General features: G+C 35.9%; 1 protein-coding gene across 1 annotated transcript in view; it reads left to right on the top strand.

Moving 5' to 3' along the window:
- Positions 1-306: 306 nt before the first annotated feature.
- TEX11 (testis expressed 11) overlaps positions 307-13,007 on the top strand; it is a 325,266-nt gene continuing 312,565 nt past the window's right edge. Inside the window, exons 1-6 of the mRNA XM_041740423.1 lie at positions 307-327; positions 747-902; positions 1,591-1,675; positions 5,921-6,000; positions 11,004-11,084; positions 11,176-11,295. Of these exons, the coding sequence (XP_041596357.1) occupies positions 307-327; positions 747-902; positions 1,591-1,675; positions 5,921-6,000; positions 11,004-11,084; positions 11,176-11,295 (543 nt within the window). The remainder of the gene's footprint in view (positions 328-746; positions 903-1,590; positions 1,676-5,920; positions 6,001-11,003; positions 11,085-11,175; positions 11,296-13,007) is intronic.

Raw genomic sequence — 13,007 nt, 5'->3', positions numbered from 1 at the left:
TCTTTCAGAAGGTACTCTTATAGTATTGTTATGAATATTAACATTCTTGCTAGTTGATGCTCAGAAATATTGTAAGAAATTAGAGACATGTAGAGGTTATGGAGACCTCTGTTACATGAGTTTGGAAAAACCTCAATTTGATAATATGAAAGGCATGAATTGTGATTTTACATCATGCTTCGGTTTTAAGGAATTCTATGGCCTAGTAAAATTCAGTTATATAGAGTCTGGAGCTCAGATTGTTTAGAAAATGGTGACATCATTTGTACAGATTCAATAACTGGTTAATATTGTTGCTAATTGGGCATGTCATTTTTTTCTCACAAAGTAAGGTCAAGACTTCAGAGCTAGCATATGTTAGTTAATATCTGTCTAATGCTTAAAAGTATTAATAAGTATTTGTGTTTTACAGGGCACATATCTAAGTTTCTTTTCAGAATTTCTACATTTCCTAGTTTTGAAGACTTTGTTAATTTCTATTTTGTAGTTTTAAGATGACCTATTTGTGAAGTGTGAGTGTATTTTATTTTCTGAGAATGAGTGATGATTAAGTTATAAACAAGTGACTCTCAAGGAATACAAATTTTATTTGAAAATTGTGCTCTACCTTTAGCTACACAAAATTTTGTCTCCAATTTAGTTTTACTCTAAGGATAATTCAAGTTTCTTCATGCCATATTCATTTTGCCAAAGATCTAGGAACATATTTTAAAATGATTTGCTACTTTTAGCCCATGATGATGTAGTTCATAGCCCTTTTATTATCCATTGTTATTTCAGAAATTGTTGAAAACCTAATTGTAAAAGATAATTCACCTAGCATACCCGAGGCAATTAACAGACTCTTCACTGACATAGCAAATATCAACAGGGAATCTATAGCTGAAATACAGGATGCTCAGGTTGGTATAAAATTAGTTTTGTTTGTGATAAATTTTTTGGAAACATTTTATTTTTAAGGAATCTCTACACCCAAAGTGGGTTCGATCTCACAACCCCCAGACCAAGAGTCACATGCTCCACTGACTGAGTCAGCCAGGTGCCCCTGATAAATTTTGATGATTCGCCATTTTAATTAATGTCCTATATAAGTAAAAAATAGTTTTCATGATTAACCATTATAAATACATCGAAATATATTTTTGGATTTTCAAGTCTAATGGCTTAATAACAACTAAAAGAATAAATGATACAAAGCAGCATAATTAATTGCTCAATTATGTAAAACTTAATGAATATAGGAATTCAAAGAGGAGAGAAATCATTGTAGACCGTAGTAGTTGCTGAAAGCTTCATGTATGTTCCTGGTGAGACTAAACTAGATTTGAGTTACATAAAGACAATGGGAAGAGGTTTTTAGGTAAAGCCAATAATACAAATAAAAGTGCATGGATAGGAATGAACAAATTGTGTTCTTGGGACGTTCGAATAACAGTGGGTACATTTTGAGGAAGCAAGGTAGAATGGGACTAGATTATGGAGGGCATGTAAATGACCCACAATTGTCATATAAGCATAAAACATGCAAGAAAAATATCATTGGAGGTGGACGGTATTTTAACTGGCTAAGAAAATGTTTCTCTTACCCAGGTTGAAGAAATGGCAGTAAACCTGTGGAACTGGGCAGTTACCAAGAGAGTAGATTTGGTTATAAGTGAAGAGCAGAAAGCTAAACGTACGTATACATTTTGTTACTTGTGTTATGAGTAGTAGTTTTATTATACATTAGTTTGTGTTCCTGAAGTTTAAATAATATTTTGACTAGTTCAGGATGGATATTTGTTAAAATAAAACTAAATAAAATGGTCCATACATAGAAGTTTCTTGAGCAAACATCCTGAATTTTATTTTTCTTTCAGAGATTAGCTCCTGCTTAATAACAACATCACTGCAATAAATAGTTTGATGGTAAATGACAAAGATGAGTAAAGGGTGGGAAAATGAGAACTTGAGGAAATATTAAAGGATATGGATTATTTTCCCTGAAAGAGATGATCAGAATCTTCATGATTCTGAAGGACTATCAAATTGTAGTTTCCTTTCTCTATTAAAAATAGAATGAGAAATATTGCTATGTGAGGGATTCAGGTTTAAAAATCAGTGAAGAATAATTTCCTCATGAGATGGATTGATGAACTTTGGACTGAGTTACTGAGAAAAATTATAGAAATTTTTTCTACCTGTGAGAGCAAACAAAAAGAATAACAAAACAAAACCCCCAAACCAAAGTCATCTACTTGGATACATTATATGTCGTTTACTGTCTGGCAGAGTTCTGGCGCTTTAGCTAAATGGCTGTGTCTAGAGTGCTGACAGTTACTAATTTCCACTGATAGCAACAGTTAATGCATTTATGGAAAGTATATTGCCCCATTATAAAGGGTATATCAAGGCAACAAGCCAAAACGTGAATCTCTGGACTGCCTGGCTTTGTAAGGACAAATGAATTTTGTTTGTATGCAGCAAGAAGAATTCATTGCTAAGTGTTTATCTTTATGAATATAAACAAAACTATGTACAATTTAAGTGTAGGTCTAGGGTACTTAGTGGTTAATATAGTCAGTAATATTCTTTTTAGTCCACTCTTCTATTAGGATGTTTAGAGAATAGTTCTGCCTCTTTAACTTTCAGATAAATGTTGATATTGCTTCTAGGAGCCTTTGATCCTGTAGTTATGGGGAGGGAAGAGTTAGAAATTTATCTGTTGGAGAAACTTAGTATATAGTCAAACTGTGTGATATTAAAATGTATTAATTCTAAATTCCTACTATTCTGTATATCAAGGAACATTGTTCTAGCTGTTTTTCACTACTTGTCGAATAGTAGAGATTTGGTGGATGGACCTCTCCCAATGTACGGACTCTGTGCATTAGACATTTGGGTGCCTATTCTGTGTATAATAATTTTAAGATACAGTGGAAAACAGAATATAGTTCAGGAAGCTTCTGATTTAAGAGTTTTATTCCAAAAATATGTTGATTAATCAGTGTGCCTGGATTATGATATGTGATGAAAGAGTTGTCAAGATTTATAAGCTACAATTTTTTGTTACTGGGAAGAATTATGGAACAATGAATGGAAACAGGAAAGCCAGAAGTAGAGGAATGAGTTGTAAATTTTAGTTGTAGACCTTTTGGATTTGAGGTGACAAGAAGTTTGGAAATATGAGACTGGAGCTTATGAGAAATGTCAAGTTGCTTAGATATTTGGTAGTTATTCACATGGAGGTGATTGTTGAAGCCACATGAGTAATTGAGTTCTCTGAGGGAGAAAATAAAGAGCAGCTATTCTTAAATACTGGTATGAGTAAGGATCCCCTGTGGAGTCTGTTAAAATGCAGATGCTCATGCCCCACCATTGGAGGCTTTGATTTATTAGTTGTAGGATAAAACTTGGGCATGTATATAATTTGAAAACTGTTCTTCTCATGCATACCAAATTTTAGGAACCAATGGTGTCAAGAGAAAAGAGTGAGATTTTTACCTTGACGTTAGCAGTTAAGGACTGTGAAGAAAAATAATGAGGCTAGGAGACCAAAAGTAACAGTCAAAATATTCTAGAGGAAACTCACTATCCATTTATTGAGTACCTACTCCTTATAGGATTGTCATAACCTTATTATGGCAGGCAGTAATTGAAAGGGACAAGGTAAGACTCCAGAACAAAAATACCAGGCATACATTATGCTTGAGGAGCTGGAAGAAATGGATAAACAATAAAAATAAAGAATTTACAAATGCCAGACAATACAACACTGTGTTGTCTGAAGTCAGTTGAAATATCAAACTTTGGGCACTGATGGAAGAGTAAGGCAGATGTAAGGAGTTGGGCAGCAAGCACCTAACCAAGATGTTTATAATATAGAGGGGATAAGAACAGGCTGGTGAAAAGACAAAGATAAAGCAGCAGCAGCAAAGAAAACATCTTTATGCTGAAGTAGCATTCTGTCTGGGCCTTAGCTGCCTTTGGCCCAAAGGCTTATTGAACAGCCAGATCAAGAATGTAGGGATGGGATGAAGGTCTTAGACTAAGGCATTTCCCATACAGAGGATACTGCGAGGTAAAGGAAGTAGCATTTTTTTTTAGAAAAGATTTTATTTATTTATTTGAGAGGGAGAGTGTGTGCTTATGTGCAAGCACATGTGAGCAGGGGGAGGAGCAGAGGGAGAGGAAAGAGAGAATCCCAAGCAGACTCTTTGCTTAGTGCAGAGCCTGATTTGAGGCTCATTCCCATGACCTTGACTGAGATCATGACCTGAGCTGAAACCAAGAATCAGAAGCTTAATGGACTGAGACATCCAGGTGCCCTGGAAATAGTATTTTTTTAAAAAAGTTATGATCATTGTGAAGTGTTGCTGTGAAGTCAGGGAAGGTGATCTTTGGGAGTGCAATTTTAATAAAATGGTAAGGATGCAGAACAGATTGTAGGGGCTTAAGGAGATAAATGAGTAACAAGAATTTAGAAGTAGTAGATGGATGGTTCAATTTAAGAAGTTTGGGGATCCCTGGGTGGCTCAGTGGTTTAGTGCCTGCCTTTGGCCCAGAGCATGATCCTGGGGTCCCGGGATCGAGTCCCACATCGGGCTCCCTCTGTGGAGCCTGCTTCTCCCTCTGCTTGTGTCTCTGCCCCCCCCCCCTTTCTGTGTCTCTCATGAATAAATAAATAAAATCTTAGAAAAAAGTTTGTCTTTGGGGACGTTTGGGTGGCTCAGTAGTTGAGTGTCTGCCTTCAGCTCAGGGTATCATCCTGGGGACCCAGGATCGAGTTCCGTGTCAGGCTCTCTGCATGGAGCCTGCTTCTCCTTTTGCCTATGTCTCTGCCTCTCTCTGCGTGTCTCCCATGAATAAATAAATAAAACCTTAAAAAAAAGAAGTTTGTCTTTGAAAAAAGAGAAGTGGGATAGAAGCTTGAAGCACAGTGGGGTTAGTTGATGTTTTTCAGGGAAGAGAGATACGTTTGAAGGTAGAAGGGAAGGAGTAAATTGAGAAGGAGGTACTGAAGATATCTTTGGAGAGGGAAAATGATTGAGAGATCAGGTTCCTTGAGAATACCAAAGAATTAGTAAACCTTAGAAAAAATAAAGGAGACATTTTTAAAACTGGAAATGCAAGACAAGGTACTATGATTAGGAGTTATTTTATTGGGAGTCTTTTTCAGAAACTTTATTAAAAGATGAATAGAATTGATATTTCATGATGGGTAATAAGAATCTGATTTCAGTTATCCCATAATTTCATCTGGGCAAATCTCTTTTACAGTGGAATATTAATTGAAAACAGTATTGAATGGCTGCTAAGATCTAACATCAAAGCAACTAGTTAGGTTATTTATGAAGTCATCTTTAAAAATTGGGCATGGTTTATGATGAGAGAATTCATGAAAAAAGAGGGCTTATAATTATTCAAACTTTCCTATTTTCAGGGAAAATGAACTGTATAATGAAGGTAACCTAATATATATTTTCTAAGTTATACTTCAAGAACTTTTACATCATCTACAGTTAAGAATATATTTAGAAAGATTCACTATTTAGGGGAATAATTTAAAACTATTCTCATGCTCAGAAATTTTGTAATATGTTGAATTGCTTTTGATTCCAGTTTTACTTAGAATTATTTTGCTATCAGCATAATACATACAAAAGCATCACATGGAACTAGGTATCTTCAATGAGTCTTGAGAATGTAAGACCTGCAGAACTTAAAGTTTGAAAATTAAATATCTTACTGGAGCATTAAGCAAATAATGCATTTTATATTTTTCAGCTCATTTACTTTTGATAATTGATTTTTTAAAATTGAGTTTACAGTTATGTTTTAACAAGACTGGTTTCACTTTGCTCCTCTTTTCTTTTTATAAGTGTATATAAAAGGAGAATGAATGTTTTGTGTTTATGGGTATCTGATTACTGTTTTGCAGTATGGCATGTTGCTTGCAAGTTGGTGTGCATGTGTGGAGGTTCAGCTGCTTCAGAAGAAGCCATTCGAAGACAGATTTTGGTAAGTCCTAATTAAATGAGGAGAAAAGTGCAGATCCAATGAGATAGTCCTTACTCTTATGAAGATGGTTGAAATTAGTGTGAACTGAGAAGAATGTTATATCCTTTAGTGCTATACATGTTCCTTTTATGATAATTGTACCTATTACAATTGTAGGTCTCAGCAGTACTATCATTATTGCAGTGATTCAGTAGACTAAGTTTTATTTTTTTTTTTATTTTTTTTTTATTTTTTTTTTTTAATTTTTATTTATTTATGATAGTCATACAGAGAGAGAGAGAGAGAGAGGCAGAGACACAGGCAGAGGGAGAAGCAGGCTCCATGCACCGGGAGCCCGATGTGGGATTCGATCCCGGGTCTCCAGGATCGCGCCCTGGGCCAAAGGCAGGCGCCAAACCGCTGCGCCACCCAGGGATCCCTAGACTAAGTTTTAAACTTAAATTCAGGAATTATGATAAGTCATAAAAAGTAATAGTTCTCTACTCCATCCTTCCCTACCTCTGTCTTGTTTCCTAGAAGCAAGTGTTTTTTTTTAAAGTGGAAAATATTTTTCCAGTGTTCTAAAATAGTATTTTATTGAAAAACTCAAATGTGCATACAAAATAGATAAGACAGTACGATGATTTCCCCATTTACCCATTACTCAGCTAGAGTAATCACCAATTCCTGATCACTCTTCTTTTCTGTATCTCCTCCAACAGCAAACCCCTGACCCCATGGATTATTTTGAAGATTTTATTTATTTATTCATGAGAGACAACAAAGAGAGAGACAGAGGCAGAGACACAGGCAGAGGGAGAAGCAGGCTCCATGCAGGGAGCCTGACATGGGACTCGATCCCAGGACTGCGGGATCATGCCCTGGGCTGAAGGCGGCACTAAACTACTGGGCCACCAGGGCTGCCCCCATGGATTATTTTGAAACAAATCCAAACTATATCATTTTGTTCATAAATATTTCAATATGTGTTTCTAAAAGACAAGGTGTCTTTTTAAAAAAAAGTACTTGAGAGAGAGAGAACATGAGTGGGGTGGAGGGATAGAGGGAGAAGGAGAAGTAGACTCCCTGCTGAGCAGGGAGCCTGTCTCTGGTTTGATCTCAGGACCCCAAGATCATGATCTGAGCCAAAAGCAGACGCTTAACCAGATGTTTAACCCACTGAGCCATCCAGGCGCCTTGACAAGGTGTCTTTTTTATTCAAACAAACCAAATGCCCATGGTCACACCTGCTAAAATTTAACAAAGATTTCCTAAAATCATCAAATATCCAGTCTTCGTCTCCTGCCTCCATGTTCCCACACTTTCAGACTCTTATATTCTCACTTTCTCTCTTGATCTTGCTTACTTATGTGCTCTCTCTTTGCTCTCCTTCCCTCTAATTGGTTCCTTAGAACCAGGATTAAAGGAAGTCTACACCTTGTATTTTATTAATATGTCTCTTTTAATTTATATGCTTCTTCCTCCTTTTTAAAAATCTGTTGAATACATATTTGTTGAAGAAACAAGGTTGTTTGTCTGATAGAGTTTCCTAAATTTTGGATTCTGATAACTGCATCTTCATGGTATCATTTAATATAGTCTTCTGTCTCCTGTTTTTCCTGTAAACAGGTAGGTAGATTTAGAAACATGATCTGATTCAGGTTCAGTTTTGTCAAGAAGAATTCATAGGCAGTATGGTATACTTCCATCGTATTAGTGTTCTTTGATGATTATTAGACCTATGTCCATTACTTCTGTAGGGGTTTACACATTCTACTTCTATATTCCTTCTTTATTAACTGGGATAGAGAGAAACTTACCTTTATCAACTATTTGGTTACTTTGAAGTGTACCTTTATAAGAGAGTCTTGACCTCTTCTTTTTTTTTAAGTTTCCAGAATGAATTGGGTCCCTAAACTCCTTAAATAGTTATCAGGTAGATACTTTTTTTTTAAAGTATCATTGTGAACTCTTGGATGTTAACATTTGTAATGCATTTCAATATATTTTAGTTATTATTCTTATTGAAGTACCTATCTTTGGCCAGAAGGAGCCTCTTGAAGTGATTCTGAAGCCTTTTGACACTACTCCAGTAATCTTTAATAGTGAAACTGAAACTGCAGTAAAATAAAATTTGATTTCTGATAAGATAACCAGTCTTATTTTGTATAGTTCCTGCCCTAGTCATTCCTCAAGAGAGCCCTATTTCCTTTTAGTGGAGAATGCTATTTAGAGACAACAATCTGGAAATTACAAGTGCTCATTGCTGCTGCATTGGTCTTTGTTTCTAGGCCTTTTTACTAGACAGAGCTATGAAATGTATATGTTTTTGAAAGAGAAAACATATAATGAGTAAATAGTGATTAAAAAAAGTTTAATTTTTAAAAAGATTTTAAAAATTTATTTATTCATGAGAGACACAGAGAGAGAGAGAGACAGACAGACAGACAGACAGCAAGAGAGAGAAGCAGGCTCCATGCAGGGACCCCGACGTGGGACTCTATCCTGGGTCTCCAGGATCGTGCCCTGGGCTGAAGGTGGCGCTAAACCGCTGAGCCATCTGGCTGCCCTATAATAATAAAATCTTGATTTGTCAGTTTTGTATGTGATCTATTTTTTTCTGCTATGACAGATGAAGATTTATCTTCTTATTATCTCTTACGTCCCTCTATTCCCCCTTTCAGTTTTTGTTAATTATATACTATTTTTAATTTATCTGATGGCAGCCTTTTTAAACTTTATTTTTTTTTTACTTTTTTACTTTTTTTTTTCTTTTTAAACTTTAAATGTAGTATATTGAAAATTTTTCTTGCTCCACCAATTTTGGAGAGTATATTTTTACTTTCTACCCTATGAGGATATCTGTACCTTTACATTCTCTCAGCCTTTCCCTTAACCTTTAACCTGTTAACTTCTAGTATTTGCATTTTTGGCTTTGTTGATTTCAAAGATAGAAAATTAAAAGTATTTTACTGTGACTACTCTATGATTCTGTGGGTAATGCTATTTCTCTTTGTTTCCATCTGTTCTCTTAATTTTATTTCCTTAAATATTCTGTTTGTTGAGTGTGATGTCTTTTCATGGTGTTGTTTTTCCTCAATTGTTTGGTGATTTTTGCTCACATTTGAGTTGAGATTCCTTGATAGTCTTTGAATACCGTATCACACTATTTACTCTAACCCGAATTCAGTGACTGGATGTTTTGCATTGGCCTGTGTTGTCAGCCACCTGGAACTCTATTTTTCTCCAGCCTAAGTGATTATACTCACTGTTCCTTCCTGGGGAGGAGGGAAGATACATCTTGGTGGGGAAGCCAGTTGCCTGATATTACTCCTATTCACATCCAGGAGGGTTCCATATTTTGCATTCTTGTGCATTTTGATATGTGCATTTTTTAAAATTAATTTTTATTGGTGTTCAATTTACCAACATACAGAAAAACACCCAGTGCTCATCCCGTCAAGTGTCCACCTCAGTGCCCGTCACCCATTCCCCTCCAACACCCGCCCTCCTCCCCCCTTCCACCACCCCTAGTTCGTTTCCCCGAGTTAGGAGTCTTTATGTTCTGTCTCCCTTCCTGATATTTCCCAACATTTCTTCTCCCTTCCTTTATATGTGCATTTTTGTTTCATCCCACTTGCTGTCTATTTTTAAGAGGTTCTTCATAATTTTAGGTCAACTGAAAATGCTCCTCATTTTCCAGGACTCTTATTGAATAAGAAAAATATGTGTATATCTTCTCTTATTTCTAAGGAATATATATATATATATATATATATATATATATACACATATATATATGTGTGTGTATATATACGTCCTTAAAGATTATTTGTATCATTATATATATTACATAATATATATAATTTCTAGGGATTTATAGTGCATCAAATTTATACTCAAAAATTTATATAAAAGTTTGTAGTATACATATATCCTACATGTTTATTTATAGTAAAATGTACAGTATATTATATATATTTTATACATGCACATATACACACACACATACACATCATTTCTGGGGATTTGTAGTAGAACAGAGTAGAGCTGTATAGTGTGTGCTCAATCCTCCATCTTGATTCAGTTCTTGTTTGCTTCCATAGCATTTGTGCATATAATATATCAACTATTTATTTAGATGTCTGTCAGTTGTAATATTGTGAACTTCTTTAGTGTGTCTGGCTTGTAAAGTATACTTAACAAACATTTGTTGGATTAATAAAAATTTTGTTAGAGATGTGTTTTTTTTTTAAAGATTTTACTCATTTATTCACAAGAGCCACACAGAGGGAGAGAGAGGCAGAGACACAGGCAGAGGGAGAAGCAGGCCCCCTGCAAGGAGCCCAATGTGGGACTTGATCCCAGATCCTGGGATCATGCTCTGAGCCAAAGGCAGACGATCAACAGCTGAGCCACCCAGGTGTCCTGAGATGTATTTTAAAAAAATATTTTATTTATTTATTTGAGAGACCGCATGAGAAAGAGCATGCATAAGCAGGGGGGAGGGGCAGAGGGAGAGGGAAAAGAAGGCCCCCACACTGAGCAGGGAGCCAGATGCAAGGTTCAATCCCAGGACCCTGGGATCATGACCCAAGCCAAAGTTAGACACTTAACTAACTGAGCCACATAGGCACCTCTAGAGATGTAATTAAAAACTAGAACCAAAGTGTGTTGAGTTATAATAATGCTTATTGTAAAACTTGCTTCAAGTGTATGAAGGATTAATTTTTCAGAACTTTCTGTTCCTATCTAAATTATCTCAATATTTTCTTTTAATAATTCTTAGAAGATGTGTTTTTGAGTCTATTAAGTTTTTGTTATTGCTTTTCTTGAGACCATTTCTTTTAAATTATATAGTTCAAAGCAAAACATAGAATTAATTAATAATTACTGTTATTTTTTTCTGGGTATTACACTACTGAATATCAACAGAGGATTAAATATTTTATCTAATACCCTTTTCAGCCAGTTTGGAGGAGTTGTGAATTGTTAAAAATTATTTTCTAACTTCTCTCTTCCAGATGAATATGAAAACAGGAAAAGGGTGGGTGGATGTTGGAAATGCTGTGATTGCTGATGAATTTTTTCAAGCTGCCATGGCTGTAAGTTACCATTGGTTTTTAGCTGCGGCAATTATTAGTAACAATTGTGGTTATTTTCATCATGACATTGTATTACGGTTTTATTTTTCAGGGCCTGGAGCAGTTACATGTCAAATTAATGCAGAGAAGCTCCACTGAGATACACATGGCTTTGCAAAAGATTGCCATGGAGAGGGACCTTTTCAAAGTGCTTTCTTACCAAGCAGAAGCAGTAGGTATCATAGTCACCATAGCCTTATAGTGGGGCATTTTGTATATGTAAATATAAAGTGATGATATAGAACTTATTAGAAGAAGGTCAAGTGTCATTGGCCTTTTATATAGGATATTATATTTGACCTTTTGTCTCCATTTTATATCTGAAAGTAACATTATTAATGGTGATTGGTATCTGTGTGGGGGTGGATGAACTCAGAAAGGCTAATATATAACTAAACATCATTTTCAATCACTGCATGTAATGTTTATCATTTATTTACAGCAGTAGCCTCGACTTGAAACACCTATCTATGACTCTCTTACTTCAGACAGTCTGTCTGAAATAGTAGCCTAAAATAGTAATCTTCTCATTGTTCCAGGTTGTTTACTGATATTTTCTAAAAGTCTGCTACTATCAGTGTTTAAAGTTGTACTTTACCCCTTTTTGGCTTGTGGGTTTCCTCCTTTGTCACCGTGCAGTTAGGTATTCATTTTTAGTTGACAAAATGTAGCCATGACAAGTTTGCTCTCTGTAATTATGTAACTCTAGAAATGAAAGAAACTATAAAAATCATATAGTATAATCCGCTTTATTTTTTCCTCTTTATTTTTTAACATTAACATTTTTATTGAGATATAATTCATTTACTATAAAATTCACACATTTTAAATGTACAATTCAGTGATTTAGTATATACACAGAATTGTGCAACATTCATATTAGTCAAGTGAGCAGGAGGAAGGAAATAATAAAGATTAGGGCAAAAATAAATGATATAGAAACTAAAAACATAGTAGTGTTGTGCCCAAGATTGCGAATCCGAGAAACCACCAAGGAGCTGACACCGATGCAAACACATGAGGGTTTATTTACAAGCTCAGGCTTGGGTCCAAGTACACCCAACACAGTGGAGCAGGAACTTGGACCCCGAGGCTAAAAGGCGTAGCAGCTTTATAGGGGCCAGTGGCCAATGGGATTGTAACATACGCAGAAAGTTGCACAGTCAATGGCGGTCCAAACGCAGGTGGCCAATTGAATTACGATTCACCTTATAGTGACCATTTGAACTGGCCTATCACTCTGGTCAGAATTGGCACGCAGTTTTGGCGGGCACAAGACGGGGTTACATTTTTATGAGCCGATTTCTGATAAGGGTGTGCCCAGTGGCTTGACTAGGGTGGGGCAGCGCCTTAAGCAATAAGCAGGTCATGTGGGGGTCATACAGGAGGTGGCAGGTGCAGCACAAGATGGAGTTAGTCCTGCTCTGCTTGTCCAGGGGTAGGGGATTTTTGCTACATTTCCTGGGTCCCACAGTAGAACCGATAGCGAAGCCAGGAGCTGGTTCTTTGAAAAGATTAATAATATTGATAAACTTCTAACCAGACTTATCAAAAAGAAAAGAGAAGAGCACCTGGGTGGCTTAGTGGTTGAGTGTCTGCCTTTGGCTCAAGTTGTGATCCCAGGGTCCTGGGATCGAGTTCCGCATCAGGCTCCATTGCAGGGAGCCTGCTTTTCCCTCTGCCTATGTCTCTGTCTCTCTGTATCTCTCATGAATAAATAAATAAAATCTTTAAAAAAAAGAAAAAAGACCCAAATAAATAAAATCATAAACGAGAGGAAAATAATAACCAATACCACAAAAGTACAATTATAGGAGAATATTATGAAAAACTATATGCCAACAAATTGGACAACCTAGAAGAAATGTTTAAATGCCTAGAAAC

Source organism: Vulpes lagopus, chromosome X (genome assembly GCF_018345385.1).
Source record: "Vulpes lagopus strain Blue_001 chromosome X, ASM1834538v1, whole genome shotgun sequence".
Lineage (NCBI taxonomy): Eukaryota > Metazoa > Chordata > Mammalia > Carnivora > Canidae > Vulpes > Vulpes lagopus.
The sequence above is the reverse complement of the archived record's forward strand: the minus strand, read 5'-3'. Positions and strand labels throughout refer to the sequence as shown.